This window comes from Heterodontus francisci, chromosome 3 (assembly GCF_036365525.1).
Source record: "Heterodontus francisci isolate sHetFra1 chromosome 3, sHetFra1.hap1, whole genome shotgun sequence".
In the NCBI taxonomy this organism is placed as follows: Eukaryota; Metazoa; Chordata; class Chondrichthyes; order Heterodontiformes; family Heterodontidae; genus Heterodontus; species Heterodontus francisci.
The window spans coordinates 117,511,294-117,532,341 of NC_090373.1; the positions used below are offsets into that span (position 1 = coordinate 117,511,294).

The following is a 21,048-nucleotide window of genomic DNA, read 5'->3' on the forward strand; positions in this document are numbered from 1 at the left end:
CCATGAAGAAATTTTTTGGTATTCGAATCAAGGCAAAGTTAAATATAGTCTTGACATTTAGTAGGACCCATCAACCATGGTGCAAAACCCAAGAAGGGAACCGACATAGTTTCTGGAAGACACCATTCCAAATGTTCTACGTGACTATCGCCCTATCGCAGATGCCAAGGAACAGCAAATGGATGCTGAATCTCCCAGATCGATCCATGCCTCTGTAATAATAAATTATCTCCCGAATCTGGGGTGGTGCAGTGGTTAGCACCGCAGCCTCACAGCTCCAGCGACCCGGGTTCAGTTCTGGGTACTGCCTGTGCGGAGTTTGCGCGTTCTCCCTGTGACCGCATGGGTTTCCGTCGGGTGCTCTGGTTTCCTCCCACAGCCAAAGACTTGCAGGTTGATAGGTAAATTGGCCATTGTAAATTGCCCCTAGGTGGTAGGAGAATTGTGGGGATGTGGTGGAGAATATGGGATTAATGTAGTATTAGTATAAATGGATGGTTTTTGGTCAGCACAGACTCGGTGGGCCGAAGGGCCTGTTTCAGTGCTGTATCTCTCTATGACTCCATGTGCGCATCTTTCCCAGAACTCCATGTTTGAATCCCTCCAATCAGGTTTCCATCCTACCACAGTATTGAAACAGCTCTTATCAAAGTCGCAAATGACATCCTGTGCAATTGTGAGAAAGGTAAACTATCCCCCCTCATCCTTCTCGACCTGTCTGCAACCTTTGACATGGTTGACCTCACCATGGTCCTCCAAAGCCTGTTAGCTGACTGGGACTGCACAACTAGTTCCATTCTTAGCTATCTAATTGGAGCCAGAATATCACTTGCAATGGCTTTGCTTCCTGCTGTGCCAAAGGTAAACCACCCCTTCTCATTCTTCTTGACCTGTCTGCAACCTTTGATATGGTTGACCACACCATCCAACATCTCCCCATCGTTGTCCAGCTGGATGGGACTGCAAATGTTTGGTTCCATTCTTGCCTATCTAATCGTAGCCAGAGTATCACTTGCAATGGTTTCTCTTCTTGTTCCCATACCCATTATCTCTGGTATCCCCCAAGGTTCCATCCTTGGCCACCTCCTATTTCTCATCCACATGTACACTGACGACACCCAGCTCTACCTCACCACCACCACATTTGACTCCTCCACTATTGCTAAATTATCAGTTGCTTATCCGATATCCAGTCCTGGATGAGCAGAAATTTCTTCCAATTAAATGTTGGGAAGACAGAAACCATTGTTTTCAGTCCCCAGCGCAAATTCCGTTCCCTAGCTACTGACTCCATTCCTCTCTGTGGCAATGGTCTGAGACTGCATCAGACTGTTTGCAACCTTGGTGTCGTATTTGAACCCAAGATAAGTTTAAGACCAAATAGTGGTGCCATCACCACGGCCACCTATTTCTGCCTCTGTAACATCACCTGACTTTGCTCTGCCTCAGCTCATCTGCTGCTGAAACCCTCATTCATGTCTTTGTTACCTCTAGACTTGACTATTCCAATGGACTCCTGGCCTGCCTCCCACATTCTACCCTCCATGAACTTGAGGTTATCCAAAACTCTGCTGCCTGTGTCCAACTTGCACCAAGTCCTGCTCACCTATCACTTGTGTGCTCACTGACCTTGGCATTGTCTCCCGGTCAAGCAAATAATGATTTTTAAATTCTCATCCTTGTTATCAAAACCCTCCATGGCCTTGCCCCTCCCTATCTCTGTAATTTCCTCCAGCCCTGCAACCCTGTAGATATCTGAGCTCATCTAATTCTGGCCCGTTGAGCATCCCTGATTTTAATCACTCTGCTATTGGTGGCCATACCTAAGCTCTGGACTACCTTCCCTACACCTCTCCATCTTTCTACCTCGCTTTCCTCCTTTAAACCACTCCTTAAAACCAACCTCTTTAACCAAGCTTTAGGTCATGTGACCCAATATGTCCGTATGTGGCTCAGTGTCATATTTTGTTTTATAATGCTCCTCTGAAGATGCTGGGGATGTTTTATTATGTAAAAGGCGCTATAGAAATATAAGTTGTGGTTTTATAGGGATATTTCCCAGTGGGATTAGCAGCATGGATGCAGAGGATAACTTTGGTTTCCCAATAGGTTTCCACCCAGTGTCAAAGAATTCAATATGAATGAGTTGGAAATCCTAGATAACCTGAAAGCACTTCAAGCAAATAAATCCCAATTGATGTTATTTATCTCAAACTGTTGAGAGAGACTAGGAAAGAGATTTGTGAGACAATGACAATTAGCTTATGCATGCCAATAGACACGGGAGGTAACAATAACTTTAAAACAATCTAATGTGGTGCCCATATTCAGAAAGGTGATAAAACAGACATAGGCAATTATAGATGCATTAGTCTTTTACTTCAGTCCCATGTAAAATAATTCAATCAATTATCAGGGTAAACCTGAGCACGATCCCATCATCAATCCAGTAAACACAGCTTTAAATTAAGAAGGTGCTGCCTGACTAACCTCTTTGATTTCTTTGAGGAAGCAGCAACCCAGGTCGTATTGAGATCACTGCTTTTTCTAATTTACGTTAATGAGTTGCATTCAAAAACTTGATACAACTGAGTCAAATTTGCAGGTGATACCAAACTTGAAGAGGCAATGGAATCAGAAATTACAAAATGAACTAAACAAGATATGTGGGCTGAATAATGACAGATAAAATTTAGTACACATGAATAATAAGTGTTATTGACTTCACCGTTAATCTACCATCCATTTCTCCCCACTAGTTCCCTAGGACAGATCGTGAAAGACTAGTGATCCCTTCACCTGCAAACAGTCTCTCTCCTTCCCTTCCTTTCTGTTTCCCTGAACAAAGCTTTGTTTTCTTTCAAAACTTCAACACATCTTTAAAAAAATCAAACTAGAATAAGAACAGAAACCCCCCTTCTCTCTACATATCACTCTCCTGTCAAATCTCGTACATTAGAAATTAGAATCTCTGCCTCACAGATGTAAACCATTAGTATTATCTGTTTCTAATTTTCAAAAATATAGGTGGGGATAGTTAATTGACTTCAAAATTCAAAATAAGAATGGAAAGGAAATTGAACATAAAATCTGTAGACAAATTAAACACATGTGCATCACAATAGAATAATTGTAGGAGAATTAATTATCCAAAAATAGACTGGGATAGGAAAAATGTTTGCAGTGAAAGGAGGTTTTTTGGAATATGTTCAAGACTTTTCTCAGTTAATATCCTGCAACTCCAACAGGAATGAAACATTGCTTGGACCTGGTTCTGGGTATTGAAGCAGAGTAAGTGTCAACCAAAAAGTAGAAGAGCATTTAGGAAGAATGACCACAATATAATTAAATACAGCATAAAAATAGAGAAGAAAAAGAAAAGTTGAGGATAAGAATTCTTGACTTGAAAAACAGTTGTTCCTGCACTGTAACATTTTTTATTCGAAAGCTACATGTTTGGTCCATATTTGGCATGGTAATGGAGTAAAATAAGGTCCCGCCTCAGTGAGCTGCCGGCCAATCAGCAGCTCTTAGTCCCAGCAGCGCCACCGGGAGCTGTGGCCACTGCTGGGACTGCAGCCCAGCCGATGCCATCGATCGAGGAGGGAGGCTAAGTAGGGGTATGCCTCACCAGTGGGATCGGTCCTTCCCTGGTGAGGCTGGAGTGGTCGTTTGGGGGGGAGGGTGGCGTCTTGGGTTCTGGGGGTGCCTTGGGTGGCGGGGGAGGCCCTCAATCGGGCACCCTGTACCCAACTGCCATGCCCCACCCCCAACCGCGTGGAAAGGCAGGCAGCTATCGCTGGGCGGCCTTTCACGTCCCCAGCACACCCGTTTGCCACGGGTAAAATACCCATGGAGGCGGGCGAGGGCCCTTAAGTAGCCACTTAAGGGCCTTGATTGGCCGCGGGCGGGCTGTTTCTAAACTCCCATCCGATGCCATAAACCTGTCTGGAAGCAGGGCAGGTAGGCCTCCCGGAGGCTGCCACTCAATTTTACGCAGCCCCCATGCCACCATCCGACCCGCTGGAGTGGCGTAAAATTCCGGCCTATGTTTAGCCACGAATGTATGTATTGGATTTAATCTTCAACTTTATTCACTTGGCATTCATGAACTCTTCACAACTCCCAATAGTTTGAAGGGTATCAAAAAGATTAGCCATGATAAATGTTCTGGCAAATCGCATTGTCGATATTGCAGCACGTGTATTCTGCATGTCAGAAGCTGTGATGTTAAACAGTTGTTGGCATCTCCTTGTTTTGGCCTCCCCCCACCCCCTGCCAATATTTATGACATGTTTGACCTTCAGCTGAACCTCACAGTGTCAACCTAAAGAATGTAGACTAGACATTTACTAGTGAATGTCATTTTTTTCCATCCAATTGTAGTATTGATTGCCTTATGCAATATACTGCAAAATGTTTGGCTCGTTGGTTTTTTAATGTATTCTACAGGTCAAATTTGTCTGTAAAAATCTTGAATTAAACAGAGAAACTGTAGTTCAGTTGTACAATTTTTTCATTCCAGAAATCTTTTTCAGGAAAACTCTTATACAGTAATCCAATGCAAAACAAAGAACATCATAATGTTTCTGTAGAAAACAACAATTAGGCTGCACCTAGAATACTGTATCATGTATCAAAATCCACAATTTGCTGACCTTTCTCACTCCACTAACTTCTTGCAACTCTTGATTTAAAAACATATACTGCTGATTGTTTCTTCCAATGTTTGTATCTGAGGCTTAGATTTTTTTTATTTGTTAATTGCAAGCAGTAAAGAAGTGGTGCCTACGTTATTGCAGTTAAATAGTGAGTATTTAATGCAGTACTCCTGTATACTGATGCATTTGCATCTGTATCCAAATTAATCATGGTTTGGCTTTCTCCACATGGAGTACTGAGGTCTGGATCATCTATATTGCTGCTGACCTTAAACCTCAAAATCCTATCATGCAGCTGCCCAAATGGATTGCTGTACTGGGACCTCATGTCACAACATGGATGGGCCTGTTGCCTGAAAACCAGTCCAACACATCAAAAGCCAGCTTAGCTGTGGTGCCAGACCAGCATATGGCTTTTGTAGCAATGTGAAAGCCACAGGCAAAGAGAAGGGTATGTTTAGTACCAGCATGACAGCAGTCATTAAAGTTAACTGTGCCAAGGTTCACCAAAGACAAATTCCCATTACAACAACAGTTTGCATTTATATAGCACCCTTAATTTAATAAGACATCCCACGGTGCTTCACAGCAGCATTAGAAAGCAAAATTAGAGACTGAGCCACACAAGGAGTTATTAGATTAGATGACCAAAAGCTTGGGCAAAGAGGCGGATTTTGACGAGCATTTTAAAGGAGGAAAGCAAGGTGGAGACATTTAGGGAGCTGATTCCAGAGCTCCAGGCCTGGGCAGCTGGAGGCAACACCACCAGTGGTGGAGCAATTAAAATCCGAGATACTCAAGAGGCCAAAATTAGAAGAGTGCAGATGGGACTGGAAGAGATGACAAAAATATGGAGGGGCGAGGCCATGGAAGGATTTGAAAACAAGAATGCAAATTTCAAAATCGAGGCATTCCTTAATCATGAGCCAGTGTAGGTCAGCGAGTAAGGGGTGATGGGTGAATGGGACATGGTGTGAGTAAGGACACAGGCAGCAGATTTTTGGAAGACCTCAAGTTTACAGAAGGTAAAATGTAGGAGGCTGGCCAGGAATACATTGGAATAGTCAAGTCTAAAGGTAACAAAGGCATGAATGATGGATCCAGTAGCAGATGAATTGAGGCAGTGGCGAAGTCGGGCAATGTTATAGAGGTTATTGATGGCCATGTGATGTAACACGTTAAACCGTTACTCTGATTCGGACTCGAATAGAATAAATGATGACGCTGTCAAAAGGTAGAGTATTACAAAATTCTTGGACTAACTTTATTGAACCAGACTCCAAAGCCACCCAAGGATATGAATAGCACACTGATAGCTGATGAACAGGTGAATATCACTGGACAGAGCTTATCAATGATACAGACTGATCTATCTCACCCAGTCCATGTCTTTACTTTATTATAACCCCACGAAACTGGCTTCGTTGTCCAGCCCACGTCCTTACTCTAACTCAACCACAGAAAACTGGTCTCACTCACTCACCCAGCTCTGAATCCACTGATTAAATCACAGAGACGAAAAGGTTTTCTCACCCAGTTGTCTGGTATGGTTTTACAAACTTTTCTCTTATCCAGTCCAGCTCGAGCCCTTTGTTCCGATTCCTACTCTGCGTGCTGTTCTGACACCCAGGGTGGAGGGGGCAGAGTTGTTGCTTGATGCGTTGGCCAATGGTCTGGCTGTACAGCAATGAAACAAAGGGATAAGGCCCTTTTTATCTACTTCCGTGCACAACATTCCTTGTGCTCAGACCTTGTGGTGATCAATGATCGGTTCCCCTCCCCGCTTGCATGATTGGTTCTATGAATGGTCAGATATGATATCACTGCTCATGCTAAGGGTCCCTGACCCAGGCCGAGACTTACGCAATAGGACAAGACTCCCCCTCTGACTGTTACAGAACTCATAATGGGACCCATCCTGTAAATGTTTTGATATGCTTGCATCCAGGATGTCTGTGATCAGGGCAAATGTCTTAACAATTACTGGTGATCATTTTAACCATTAATCATAAGTAATCAGAAGTGTCTGGAATGCTGGTGGAATTCTTCTTTGGCCTCCTTATCTCGAGAAACAATGGGTAAGCGCCTGAAGGTGGTCAGTGGTGTGTGGATCAGCGCCTGGAGTGGCTATAAAGGCCAATTCTAGAGTGACAGGCTCTTCCACAGGTGCTGCAGAAAAATTTGTTTGTCAGGGCTGTTACACAGTTGGCTTTCCCCTTGCGCCTCTGCCTTTTTTCCTGCCAACTGCTAAGTCTCTTCGACTCGCCACACTTTAGCCCCGCCTTTATGGCTGCCCGCCAGCTCTGGCGAACGCTGGCAACTGACTCCCACGACTTGTGATCAATGTGGCCAAATTCATAGCAGCCAGCCGCAAACCTGTCGATGAGACTCTGCAGGCACTCTTTAGAGTGAGATGTTAAAGCAGCATCGTCAGCAAAGAGGAGTTTCCTGATGAGGACTTTCCGTACTTTGGACTTCGCTCTTAGATGGGCAAGGTTGAACAACCTGCCCCCTGATCTTGTGTGGAGGAAAATTTCTTCTTCAGAATACTTGAACGCATGTGAAAGCAGCAGGGAGAAGAAATTCCCAAAAAGTGTGGGTGCGAGAACACAGCCCTGTTTCACGCCACTCAGGATAGGAAAGGGGTCTGATGAGGAGCCACCATGTTGAATTGTGCCTTTCATATTGTCATGGAATGAGGTGATGATACTTAGTAGCTTTGGTGGACATCCGATCTTTTCTAGTAGTCTGAAGAGACCACGTCTGCTGACGAGGTCAAAGGCTTTGGTGAGATCAACGAAAGCAATGTAGAGGGGCATCTGTTGTTCACGGCATTTCTCCTGTATCTGACGAAGGGAGAACAGCATGTCAACGGTCGATGTCTCTGCCTGAAAGCCACACTCTGCCTCAGGGTAGACGCGCTCGGCCAGCTTCTGGAGCCTGTTCAGAGCGACTCAAGCAAAGACTTTCCCCACTATGCTGAGCAGAGAGATTCCACGGTAGTTGTTGCAGTCACCGCGGTCACCTTTGTTTTTATAGAGGGTGATGATATTGGTATCGCGCATGTCCTGAGGTACTGCTCCCTCGTCCCAGCACAGCATAGCAGTTCATGTAGTGCTGAGAGTATAGCAGGCTTGGCACTCTTGATTATTTCAGGGGTAATGCTGTCCTTCTCAGGGGCTTTTCCGCTGGCTAGAGAATCAATGGCATCACTGAGTTCCGATTTTGTTGGCTGTATGTCCAGCTCATCCGTGACTGGTAGAGGCTGGGCTGCATTGAGGGCAGTCTCAGTGACAACATTCTCCCTGGAGTACAGTTCTGGGTAGTGCTCAACCCAGCGGTCCATTTGTTTGCGTTGGTCAGTGATTATGTCCCCTGATTTAGATTTGAGGGGGGCAATCTTCTTGATGGTTGGCCCAAGAGCTCTCTTAATGCCATCATACATTCCTCTGATGTTTCCGGTGTCTGAGGCTAGCTGAATATGACTGCATAGGTGTTGCCAGTAGTCGTTTGCGCAGCGCCTGGCTGTTCTTTGTGCAGTGCTTCTGGCTGCTTTAAGTGCTACGAATGTTAACTCGCTCGGGGTTTTCTTGTAGTTCAACAGTGCAATGCGCTTAGCGGCTATGACAGGTTCCAGCTCTTCATTATGAGATTGAAACCAGTCTGCATTTCTCTTCGCACTTTTGCCGTAGGTGATCAAAGCTGACTCATAGATGGCGTCTCTGATGTGGGCCCACTTGGTCTCAGCATCCCCTGTGGGAGTGTTTTGAAGGGCTGTTACAAGTGAATTTAGAAATTTTTGTAACAGCTGTGGATGAGAAATTCTGCTCGTGTTGATGCGCGGGTGGCCCTTCTGCTTGGAATGATGCAACTTCTTTGGTCTGAGTCTAACCTTGCTGCACACCAGGGAGTGATCGGTGTCGCAGTCCGCACTGTGGAAGCTGCGTGTGATTTGAACACTGTTTGCAATTGTTAATGGTAAAACACGTCTACTGCCTCCAGGTACTGAGAGCAGATGTCCTGACAAAAGATTTTATGTGACTGAGAGAGATTGGTCAGGCAAGGTGTCTCACCACCTTTTGGATACACAAATTCCACAACATAGCAGACATAGTTCAGAGAGAGAGAGAGAAAACAACTGACTTTAAGACACTTCAACATATACAGTGACTCAGCTAATCGATCCTCCATGTTCCTATTAATCAGTTTATATATGTAAGAGACCACTACAGTGGTCAGAATCTCATCTTGGCATCAAATATGACACCAAGGTTCCAAACAGTCTGATTCAGCCTCTGACAGTTGCCAGAGAGAGTGATGGAGTCGGTGGTTCGGAAACAGAATTTGAAGCAGGGAGGAGGCTTTGGTCTTCCCAATATTTAATTGGCAAAACTTCTGCTCATCCAATGCTGGATGTCAGACGGGCAGTCTGATAATTCTGAAACATTGGAGGAGGCGAGAATGGTGGTGGTGAGGTAGAGTAGGGTGTTATCAGCGTACATGTGAAATCTGATGCTATGTTTTTGGATGTCGCCAAGTCAGAGGCATGGTTATCCACCATCACCCATCCTATTTGATGTCTACATTAACATTGTGATGGATGGCATTGTAGAGTATCTGCCTAAGCATTTCTGAGAAATAGGATAGATCCTTGGGAGACTTTCTTTTTTTACTCTTTTTTTTTTATTCTTGCCTTTATTATCCGAGGCATAGAATATAAGAGCAGGGAGATTATGATAGAGCTGTATAAAACGCTAGTTAGGCCACAGCTGGAGTATTGTGTACAGTTCTGGGCACCACATTATCGGCAGGATGTGATTGCACTGGAGAGGGTGCAGAGGAGATTCACCAGGATGTTGCCTGGGCTGGAGCATTTCAGTTATGAAAACAGACTGGATTAACTGGGGTTGTTTTCTTTGGAGCGGAGAAGGCAGAGGGGGGACCTGATTGAGGTATACAAAATTATGAGGGGCATTGATAGGATAGATAGGAAGAAACTTTTTCCTTTAGCGGAGAGGTCAATAACTAGAGGGCATAGATTTAAGATGAGGGGATTTGAGGAAGAGTTTTTTCACCCAGAGGGTGGTTGGAATCTGGAACACACTGCCTGAAGGGTGGTAGAGGCAGGAACACTCACGACATTCAATAAGTACTTAGATGAGCACTTGAAACACCATAACATACAAGGCTATGGGCCAAGTGCAGGGAAATGGGATTAGTTAGGGGCGGGACAGTGGCGCAGTGGTTAGCACTGCAGCCTCACAGCTCCAGCGACCCGGGTTCGGTTCTGGGTACTGCCTGTGCGGAGTTTGCAAGTTCTCCCTGTGACCGCGTGGGTTTCCTCCCACATGCCAAAGACTTGCAGGTTGATAGGTAAATTGGCCATTATAAAAATTGCCCCTAGTGTAGGTAGGTGGTAGGAGAATTGAGGGAAGGTGGGGATGTGAGAGGGAAAATGGGATTAATATATGATTAGTATAAATGGGTGGTTGACAGTCAGCACGGACTCGGTGGGCCGAAGGGACTGTTTCTGTGCTGTAAAACTCTATGACTGTGTGAGATGTGGGTGTCGCTGGCAAGGCCAGCATTTGTTGCCCATCCCTAATTGCATTTGACAGCTGAGTGTATTTTCAGAGGGCACATTGCTGTGGGTCTGGTGTCACATGTAGGCCAGGTAAGGACAGCAGATTTCCTTCCCTAAAGGAGATAAGTGAACCAGATGGGTTTTTATGACAATTGATAGTTTCATGGCACCATTACTGAGACTAGCTTTCAATTTCAGATTTTTATTAATTAATTGAATTTAAATTCCACCAGCTGTCTTGGTGGGATGGGGGGAATGCTATAGAATCAATAAGGGAGGCAGCGGGCCCATGCCGCCCTGTCGCCAAGTGATTTTGCCAGGGCGGGATAGGCCAATGACAGCCTTCCCACCCAGATGCCAATTGAGTGGCCTATTAACAGCCCCTTAAGGGCCTATTTCTGCCACTACTGGGATCTAACCAGTGGCGGTGGGTTTCTCTGTTATGCGGGGAGGGCACCTTGTAAAACGAGGCACCATCCCTCTAGGCTTGGGGGTGAGTGTCCCTCCTTCATGGGCAATCTGTGCCCCACGGAGGACCCCCACCGGCAAAACCTACAACTCCATGGCTCCCCCTCTCCCTGGAATTCACGCCTACCCTCCCTCGCCGGGACCTTCCTGACTGGCCCTCGCGACCCCGCCTCACTTATCTGAGTTCTGGGGTTCCAGCCTGGCCCTTGGGTCCAAGGCCTCTGCAGTACCAGCAGTGGCCACTGCTTCCGCTGGCGCTGCCAATACTGCTGAGCTGCCGACCCTGTGATTGGTTGGCAGCTCTTGGAGGCAGGATCGCCATCTTTACAGGGACAGAGGAGCAGCAAAGCGACGGAGGATCACTTCTCGTGGGTACAAAAAGGCGTTTCAAGTGCTCATCTAAATACTTATTAAATGTTGTGAGGGTTCCTGCCTCTCCCACCTCTTCAGGCAGTGTATTCCAGATTCCAACCACCCTCTGGGTGAAATTTTTTTTTCCCTCAAATCCCCTCTAAACCTCCTGCCCCTTACCTTAAATCTATGCCCCCAGGTTATTGACACCTCCACTAAGGGAAAAAATCTCCTCCTATCTAACCTATCAATGCCCCTCATAATCTTGTACACCTCAATCATGTCCCCCCTCATCCTTCTCTGTTCTAAGGAAAACAACCCTAGCTTTTTCGTTCTCTCTTCATAGCTGAAATGCTCCAGCCCAGGCAACGTCCTGGTGAATCTCCTCTGCACCCTCTCCAGTGCAATCACATCTTTCCTATAGCGTGGTGCTTAGAACTGTACACAATACTCCAGCTGTGGCCTAACCAGCGTTTTACACAGCTCCATCATAATCTCCCTGCTCCTATATTCTATGCCTCGGCTAATAAAGGCAAGTATCGATATGCCTTCCTAACCACCTTATCTACCTGTGCTGCTGCCTTCAGTGATCTATGGACAAGTACACCGAGGTCCCAATGACCTTCTGTACTTCCTAGGGTCCTACCATCCATTGTATATTCTCTTGCCTTGTTAGTCCTCCCAAAATGCACCACCTCACACTTCTCAGGATTAAATTCCATTTGCCACAGTTCCGCCCATCTTACCAGCCCATCTATATCGTCCACAAAATCCAGCTCATTGTTTGCACAGAGAGAATCAAACAGAGATATATATGAAATAAAGTTGTTCCCATTTAATGTCCAGGGGTTGGCATCATGTTCGTACAGTCACCAGTGTCAGTGGTAAAAATTTTGAGGTCCGTGACTGGTGATTTTAAAGGCTGCATTTGCTGACAATGCAACCACTAGGTGGTGCGGTACTGGAACATGCTCAATTGCAGCCTCATCCACTGAAATGTCACTGTCTGTGACGTCTCAGGCAGCTGTCAGTAAAAAAGATGGCCCTGCTCAATTTGACACAAAAAAACCAGATTGAACCCAAGCCCCTCACCCCTAAATGGTCGCAATCGCCACCTCCATCACCTCCCAACAGTACCCCGCTCCCTCCCACGATTGCTGCTTCTCTTCCCCGTTCCCTCCTGCGATCACCACTTCTCTTCCCCGCTGCCTCCTGCACTCGTCTGCTCAGCGCTCCATGCTGCTCACTCCCCCACCGCTGGCAAACAGATGGGCACAGGAGGGAGTAGGGGCAGGATTCAAAATGAAGCTCCAAAGAAAAGGCCAAAACTTGAATTAGAGCTCTCCAATGGAGACAAGTAAACTTGGGAATTAAACGTCTGTTTTCTTATTTGGGATGGGAGAAGTTTTTGTATTCAGCACAATGCACAAGATATTCAGCCAGGCTATAAAAGTTACCATGCTCTGTAAAGTTACTATCTTAGCCATACTGACCAGGAAGATGCCAAATTAACCCCCTGTCTACACAGAGTTAGTTGATTTCATCTGAGTATTGTGTTAAAGTCCTTGGGTGAAGGAAGGAAAATTGACAAGAATTCCTGATTGTTATGTAATGACCTCTGCTTGAAGTATGCAAATATCATTGTTGGGTGAAGGAAGGGTCTGAGGTTAAGTGGTGATGCCTTCCACGGCTGTGTAGCCTGTCAAGGCTCATATATGAATGTTGGATTCTTGAATCACATGCTGAAGATGAGCTGTACTAAAGAGAATCAGCGCCTTCAGACAGGAAGAGAATTTCACAAAAAGTAGTTTTTAAAAAGACTAATAACCCGTAACTGCTGCCTTCCGTGTTGTTTTAGTCGCTGTGAGGCAACTATGGAGTGACCTCTCCATGGCGCATGCCTGGGCAAATTTATGGAGGTTGAGAGTTGCCCAGTCGTCAAAACCCCCCTCTCGGCCTTTCTGGTGGGGTCCAAAGGAGTGCAGGACACGACGTTTGGCACCAGTATGGCTGCAGGAACTGCCGGAAACATGCCAAAGGTGACACATGACCGCCTACGGGGTTCCGCTCCGGATTTTCTGTTAGGGTTTACTCCCTTAGCCTTGGTCTCTCCCGAGACGCCCACAAGGCAGTGGGGTTGTTGGGGCCCCTACACAGGTGTAGGATGGTGCCGGTGGGAGGAGGGGATGCAAGGGGGAGGGGTAGAGGGAGGGGGTGGGGGGGGGTGCAGGGGAAGGGGGTGCGGGGTGAAGATGGTGCGAGGGGGGGGCGGGCTGGGACGGGGTTGTGAGGGGGTGAGCTGAGAGGGTGGAGCAGGGAAGGGGACGGGGGTGGGGGGGGTGGAAGGGGGGTAAAGGGGGGGGGAGGGGGGGGAAAAGACTAATACCAACCTGTATAAGTCAGTAAAGCAGGTCATGGTTTGATGTTTAATAATGCAATAAAAGTTATGAAATTGAAAATTAAATCCCAATCTTGTGCTTCTGCAGGTTAATTAGGCTGATTCAAAGACTTTTTTCCCCTTTTCCTTATTTCTCCCACCTCCTCAAAATTTGAGGGATTCCTCAGTTATTGGTGATGTGGTTAACCTAGGTGGGTGCACATTCCTATCCACTAGGATGGAAACTGATTTGAGATTTATGATAAGGTAGACATTTTAAAAACAAAAGTAAGGAAGTTATTATTAGTGGTTTCTGTCAGATTCCTACGTTATCATCACACCCCAAGTTTAAAACATGGCTTATAAAAGTTTTATAAAACTTAATAGATTAGCATTGATTGTAAAAATGATTATAAACTGTAAACCAAGAACTCTATTGCTGAGTGCTGAAATTTAATTACTTAGATTTCAGGGAACACTGTGATAAACTGAAGCTCTATTCTGTCAACAAAAGTAATTTGCATTGGCATTGGATACTGTTTTGCTTGCTAGCTAGCTAATACAGTTGTGCTGCTGTCCATTTGTACACTTAGCTGCTTTATTTATAGGGAGAAATGTGTTTTAAATCGGACTGTGTTTTGATAGCATTAGGTTGGCTCTTCACTTTATCTATGGGTTAATTGCCCCCATGTCTGTGGCTGAGTCAATAATTGAGTCAAATGTCCATGGTGCGACGTGTTGGTGCGTCTACTCAACAGCCATGACATGGAAATTTTAAGGACTACTTTATGCAAAACTTGACTTGGAGTAAATGTCCCCATCTTTCCTGGAATTCTATGTTTGAATACCTCAAATCAGGTTTACAGCCTTGCCATGGTACTAAAACAGCTCTTATCCAAATCATAAACGAAATCCTATGTGACTGTGACAAATGTAGACTTTCCGTCCTCGTCCAGAAGCCACAGTCCAGGTTATCCAGCTACCAGTATAGGAGCAAAATACTGCGGATGCTGGAAATCTGAAATAAAAGCAGAAAATGCTGGAAATGCTCAGCAGGTCTGGCAGCCTCTGTGGCGAGAGAAATAGAGTTAATGTTTCTGGTCAATGACCTTTCATCTGAGCTGGGAAAAGTTAGAGCTGTATTAGGTTTAAGCAAGAGGCCAGGACAGAGAGGTCAGAATGGAAGTGGAGCAGGGAATTGAAATGACAGGTGGCGGGAAGATCAGCATTATGCTTGTGAACTGAATGGAGGTGTTCCACAAAGCGTTCTCCCAATCTGGATTTTCTCAACCCAATGTAGAGGGGACCTCATTGTGAGCAGAATATACAGAGTATATTCTTCAGAGTATACGAAATTGAAGCAAGTATAACTAAATCTCTGTTTCACCTGGAATGAGTTTTTGGGGTCTTGGGTAGTGAAAAGGAGAGATAAAGGGTAGGTGTTGCATCTTCTGTGCTTGCATGGAAAGGTACCATAAGAAGGGGAATGGGTGTTGGGGATGATTGAGGAGTGTTGCAGAGGGAACGGTCCCTTTGGAATGCTGAAAGGGGAGCGGAGGGGATGATTTATTTGGTAGTGGCCACAGCCTGGTAGTCAATGGGTTGCAGGTTTCTAAGGGTACCCAAGTCTGAAGGGTCAGAAAAGTAGTTAACCAAGTCATCCTACCAGTTACGTAATCTGCTAAACAAGCAGAATATAACACTAGTAGCAATACAGCATTCTGGAGAGGTCAGAATCCCTGGTTTTAATGCTCAGAGAGTTACTTCTCTACAGTGGGAATTGTGTGTACGGTGAAGTGGAAAAATGGGGGGTGGAATGCAAAAAAAAGGGACCTAGATCATCTAAAAGGTGCTAATGTTTTTCTGATATAGATATTATAGTAATGGAGAAAATATAAAATCTTTTTGATGAACTCTTTTAATTTATTCACAGTTAATGATGAAGAAAGGGAGCCACTTCCCTCGTTAGAGCAACCTGGCTGGTACTCACAAGGCAACTGGAGCCATCTTAATGAACTACTGAAAAAGATAACTGGAAAATCACAGCCAAAGGTATGCTGAGAGTTTCTAGCATATAAGTTAGACTAATAACAGTAACATATTCACTCCAGTCTTTTTTACTCTCATATTTCTTTTATCCTTTCCAAGATATTCCCCACAGGAGATAAAGCTCAAAGGTGTAAATAAGGAAGCAAGTTGACTGTTCGCCATCATAAAATTTCACTAAAAATCATTAGATTGTGGAAAAACCTGGGTGTTGTTCTGATATGATTTACAATCCTGCTAATTATCATTGTCTATCTACAAATGCATGAATCTAATTTAATTTTCTGTCTTCTACATGTTTTGACATATTAGTAGATTTGTTATAAAAGATTTAGTGTTCCTTCTTCAGGGCTGCTCACAGCAATTGGAAAAGAGAGATGTGTGAGCCAATTTTCATGTATTAAACAAATTTTTATTGCTAGCTGATTTATTTAAAGCATGCAAACCTTCTAAATGGAGGCAAATTTTGTGAGAGTGCGGACTAAAAGTGCAAATTATTGCTAAATCATCTGGGGATTCCAAGGCTGGTTTAGATCCCTTGATCCGATCTAAATCTAATCTGAGACTAGGATGCCCCATTGTGTTGTTTGGGTTGCTCCAATTTCAGCAAAGTGATCATTTATTAGTTGGGTAGTTGATAAGGTAACTAGAGGGGGAAGGGCTGGAAGAGAAACACTTATACATGTGGCTCATGATCATGAGTGATTTATGCTTAGCTGTGCTATTACTAAAGGAACTGAATATTATCAGTACTTAGGCTGAATATTTAGCCAAGTTTTGTAAAGTAATCAGTACAGTTATCATAGATAAAGCACCGCTAAACTTCTTTGTTTACTTCAAATTGAAATAGACCATTTTAGTGGGTAAGGTTTTTGGTATAATGCCTGCTCAGACTGAGGTTTGACTTCCCGTCAGTAAATAAATATTATAAAAGGGTGTAATAGCTCTATAAACTTCAATTTTTAGCCAAAAAAATGTATATTGCAGCCAGAAGCCTCTATCACCACAGTATGAATCACAGTACACAGTATAATGGGCCAGCTGCACTACATACATCGACACTGCAGCAGAGACTGAGAACTGATCAATGTATATTTGTTCTTCAGATATAAATGCCCAATCCTAGCTGCCCTGAAAAAGTGGGTCTTTTCCTTAAACCGCAACAGTCCTTGTGGTGTTTGTGCTCTTTCAGTGGTGTTAAGAAGGGAATTTCAGGATTGTGTATGGCTTGAAGGGTACTTGAAGATGATGGTATTCTCACAACAATTCTACTCTTGGTAGAAGTCACATGGGAGGAGGTGCTGTCAAAGTAACTTCGGTGAGTTGCTGCAGTGAACCCTGCAGTTTGTGAAATGCTGCAACCACAGTGCACCAGTGAAGGAAGGGTGGTTATTGATTCCAGTGGCAGAAACTCAAGTCAAGTGAAAGGTGTTGAGTGTCCATCAAGAGATGAGCCACTCATCTCAGGGTACCCATCTCTGTCTGTTCTTATAGCTACATTGTTCATAAGGCTGGTTCAGTTCAGCTTGGTGATCCCCAGGCTGTTGGCAGTGGGAGACTCAGCAATGGCGATGCCATTGAAAGGGGAATTGTAACTTCCACTGCATGGTAGTTGGGTTAAATTCAGAATTGTCATTCCCGCTTGCTTTCTACCCTTCACCGTATTGCCTCTAGAGATTTGATTGGCAGCTAAGGCACTCACTTGAATCAGACCAGGAGACTTAAGAATCCTAGTAAATCGGGGTCCAAAGACATTTATAGGACCAGTAATAGCAGGTGGGCATAAAGAAGAGGCCTGATAAATTAAATGTTTCAATTATACTTGTGGGGCTCCACAAGAGCAGTGTGCACCTCTGGGCTCCACAAGAGTAATGAGGGTCACGGCCACCCGGACTGCTCCCCCTTCTGCAATCATAACCACATCCACCCCCTAGATCTACCTTTTCCCTGGCTGATAAGAGATGCTCATTTGGGACAAGCAGCTCACCGGATGTATGTCACTTGTCCACCCAAGTTTGGATGTTATCCAGATTTCTGCTGTAATCTGGCATGAGCTACTTCATTACTGGAGGAGTTCTGAATGGAGATGAGCACTGGAATCATCAGCAAACAGCCCCACTGCTGACCTTATGATGGGGAGAATATCATTGATGAAACAACTGAGGAATGTTGGACTAAGGACTTTTCCCTGAGGAACTACTGCAGTAATGTCCTGGGGCTATGATGACAGACTTCTGACATCCACCATTATCTTCTTTTGTGTCAGGTATGACTCTAGCCATTCTCAGTGATTCCCCATTTGATTCAGTTTCACCAGGGCTCTTTCATGCCATATTCAGTTGTATGTTATCTTGATATTAAGGGCAGCTATGCTCACCTTTCTACTGGCATTCACCTTTCATGTTTGTGTCTGGATCAAGTGTATGATGATGTCTGGAGCCAAATGGTTCTGTCTGAACCTAAACTCACCATTGGTGAGCAGGTTATTCATGAGTAAGTGTTACTTCATGATGCTAATTATTCCTTTCATCACTTTACTGATCATTGGGAGGAGGTTGATAGGGGAGTAATTGGCAGGGGAAACAGAAAATGCTGGAAATGCTCAACTGACGAAGGGTCATTGGCCTGAAACATTGGCCTAGATTTTGTGAGGCCTCCTTAGTCGGGGTTGGAAGCAGGTGGCCTGTTACAGTCAATTAAGATGTTGGAGGCTGGATCTCTTTGATTTAAAAAGACCAGAGGATCATTCGGGTGGGGGCCAGGCATGAAAAGGCAGAGGTGGGGTTCCCCCCCAATCTTTTCAGCGTGATGTCGGGAGCCCCGCCTCCAGCACAAAATCCAGCCCATTAAGTCTAAATCTCCCTGTTAAATTTCCAGCATTTGCAATATTTTACTCTTACAGTAATTGGCTGGTTGAGATTCGTCCTGTGTTTTTGTACTGGAGCAGCTTGGCTAAGGGAGCAGTTAGCAGTGATACACAGGTCTTTATCACTACAGCCAGGCTACTGTCATGGCCTACTCTTTGAACTGCTGCCATCTTTCCAATTAATCTGGGCTAGATCACCTTCTATTCCACTGAAAGCCAGTCTATGTATCTCATTTGCTTTATCTGTTTTCAATGTGAGCCTATTAAGGTTTTAGCCACTATTTTCTAAATATTTTTCTACCTTAAGGGCACTTAGTCTGCTTCATTACCCAGAGCCTGATCCATTGCTGCATACTTCCGGCTACGTCCTATTTAATTATAACTCTAAATGCCAAAAATCTCATCCTTGAATTCTTTCCAATTATGTGAAGTGGTTTATAATGTACTTCCAAAATGTTAACAGAACTCTCATTATTTTTTCCTAACTCAACCCAGACAGACTCTGTCTGATTACCACTATTATTTAACAACTTTCCTTTCTATGGGTGAAATTAGGGCCAGCAATACTCCTAGCAGCTTGACCACTGGGAAAGTGGTTAGGACCCAGATGCACCATGCCTCAGCCCTGCCACAAGTTTGCATTATGCCTCGTTTGGGCCTGAACTTCCATCAGTCCCAAACAATGCCAATGACGTTAAAGGGGATGGGACCAGGAGAAGGAATTCCTGCACCCAGAACTTCCTTGGCTCTGATCGCTGTAATACCCAGCAACTTGGACATTGGGCTGATCTCAACATCTGTAGCATTTAAGCAGTAGAGATGCAACCTATCTGGACGTTCCAGGTCTTGATCCTGTCCAGGGCCCCTATAAAATTTGTACTATCCTTTGTTTTTTCAGCCGCCTTACAAAGGGGCATGTTTCAAAATTTCTTCTTGGTTGATGGCAGCAGCTGTTTCGTGAGCAGTTCTCTGGTGCCACTTTTCCTCACCTCCCTTCCTCCATCAAATGCCCAAGATACACCCATAGTGCCAGTGGCGCCACCAACCACCATTTCCGTGCAAATGAAGTGACCTCCTCTGACCCTAGGTGCTCTGGTGAGTGTGGCGCCTACTGTGCCACACTTATGTTGGCTTAGCCAGGCCAGGGTTTTCAACCCATGTGTCTTTAGTTGATAAGAATACTGCTCCTCCCTTTTTCACTTTTCTATCTCTCCTGAAAATCTATCCCTTCATTCTTATTAGAGCCTCTAGTTCCCTGACTTGCTTTGTCTATTCACATTCAAATACTGCAACCCTGGCACATTCATGCTCTTCACTGCCCAGTTACCTTCTTTTTTTTCTTATTCTTTCTACCACTATCCATATCCTCAATCTCTTTCCTATCTGCCCTAATGTAGATCATAATGTAGACTTTAGACTGCTTTGCCCTTTCAATATACTTATTTAGGCCCCTCTCCGATATGCTTTTTAAGACTTGCCTCTTCCTCCTGTACTATTGCCTTACTTACCCTTTCTGCTAGCTCACTTGTGCCCTGGTCAGTTTAATGAATCCCATCCCATTGATAATGATTTTTACCTGCTTTTTCTCAGTGATTTATAAATCTGAAACCCTCTTTTCTGTAACATCTGTCAAACCATGCATTGTTGTGCCTAATCTCCTCCTTCCTACCACATGGCAACATGAGTAATGCTGTCTTGGAGGTTGTGCTCCTTAATCTAATACCTAACTCCTCAAACTCTCACAAGGTGCCCTGCAGTGACACTGTAACATTGCGAAGCATACAACATCAGCAAGTTGCCCTAGAGACCGTTTTCAGGTGGTGTATAATTTCTGCCATCTTTATCCATTTGGTGGTAGTTTTCTTGGAGAAACTGCTTTCTTTAATTAGTTTTGTTCTCGTATCTCATTGTGCTTAGTTTAGTTAGAGTCGTAGAGTCATTTACAGCACAGAAGGAGGCTATTCGCCAAGGGAATGTACAGAGAAACAGCTGCTTTCTATTTAAAAAAGCTGGAATGCTCATATCAGAAATGATAATAGTTCCATGAAACTCAGTTAAGATGGGTATTACCTCACCAGTGCTGAATAATGCAGACCATGATATAAAAACATTACTAATTTCTTCACTGAATATAAAGTGAACAAATTTAAACTTTCTTTAATTTAAATTCAGCCAACTATGTCTCTTTTTTTATCCTATACTGCGTGCCACAATTTTAGCTGAAACTTATAGAATGATATATTGTGTTAAACATGTGAAATATTCAGCCTATTTAAATAGAACTAGCTCAACCTATATGTAATATATAAAGTAGGTAAAAGCAAAATACTGCGGATGCTGGAAATCTGAAACAAAAACAAGAAATGCTGGAATCACTCAGCAGGTCTGGCAGCATCTGTGGAAAGAGAAGCAGAGTTAACGTTTCGGGTCAGTGACCCTTCTTTGGAACTGAAAAATATTAGAAAGGTCACAGGTTATAAGCAAGTGAGGTGGGGGTGGGGCAAGAGATAACAAAGGAGAAGGTGCAGATTGGACCAGGCCACATAGCTGACCAAAAGGTCACGGAGCAAAGGCAAACAATATGTTAATGGTGTGTTGAAAGACAAAGCATTAGTACAGATTAGGTGTGAATACACTGAATATTGAACAGCAGCAAGTGCAAACCTGAAGAAAAACAACCTGAAAAAAACAGTGG

At 44.4% G+C, this 21,048-nt stretch overlaps 1 protein-coding gene across 1 annotated transcript in view; it reads left to right on the forward strand.

The window, feature by feature from the left end:
- Positions 1–21,048, forward strand: part of nt5dc1 (5'-nucleotidase domain containing 1) — a 706,882-nt gene that overhangs the window by 601,992 nt on the left and 83,842 nt on the right. Inside the window, exon 9 of the mRNA XM_068025581.1 lies at positions 15,375–15,493. Within this exon, the coding sequence (XP_067881682.1) occupies positions 15,375–15,493 (119 nt within the window). The remainder of the gene's footprint in view (positions 1–15,374; positions 15,494–21,048) is intronic.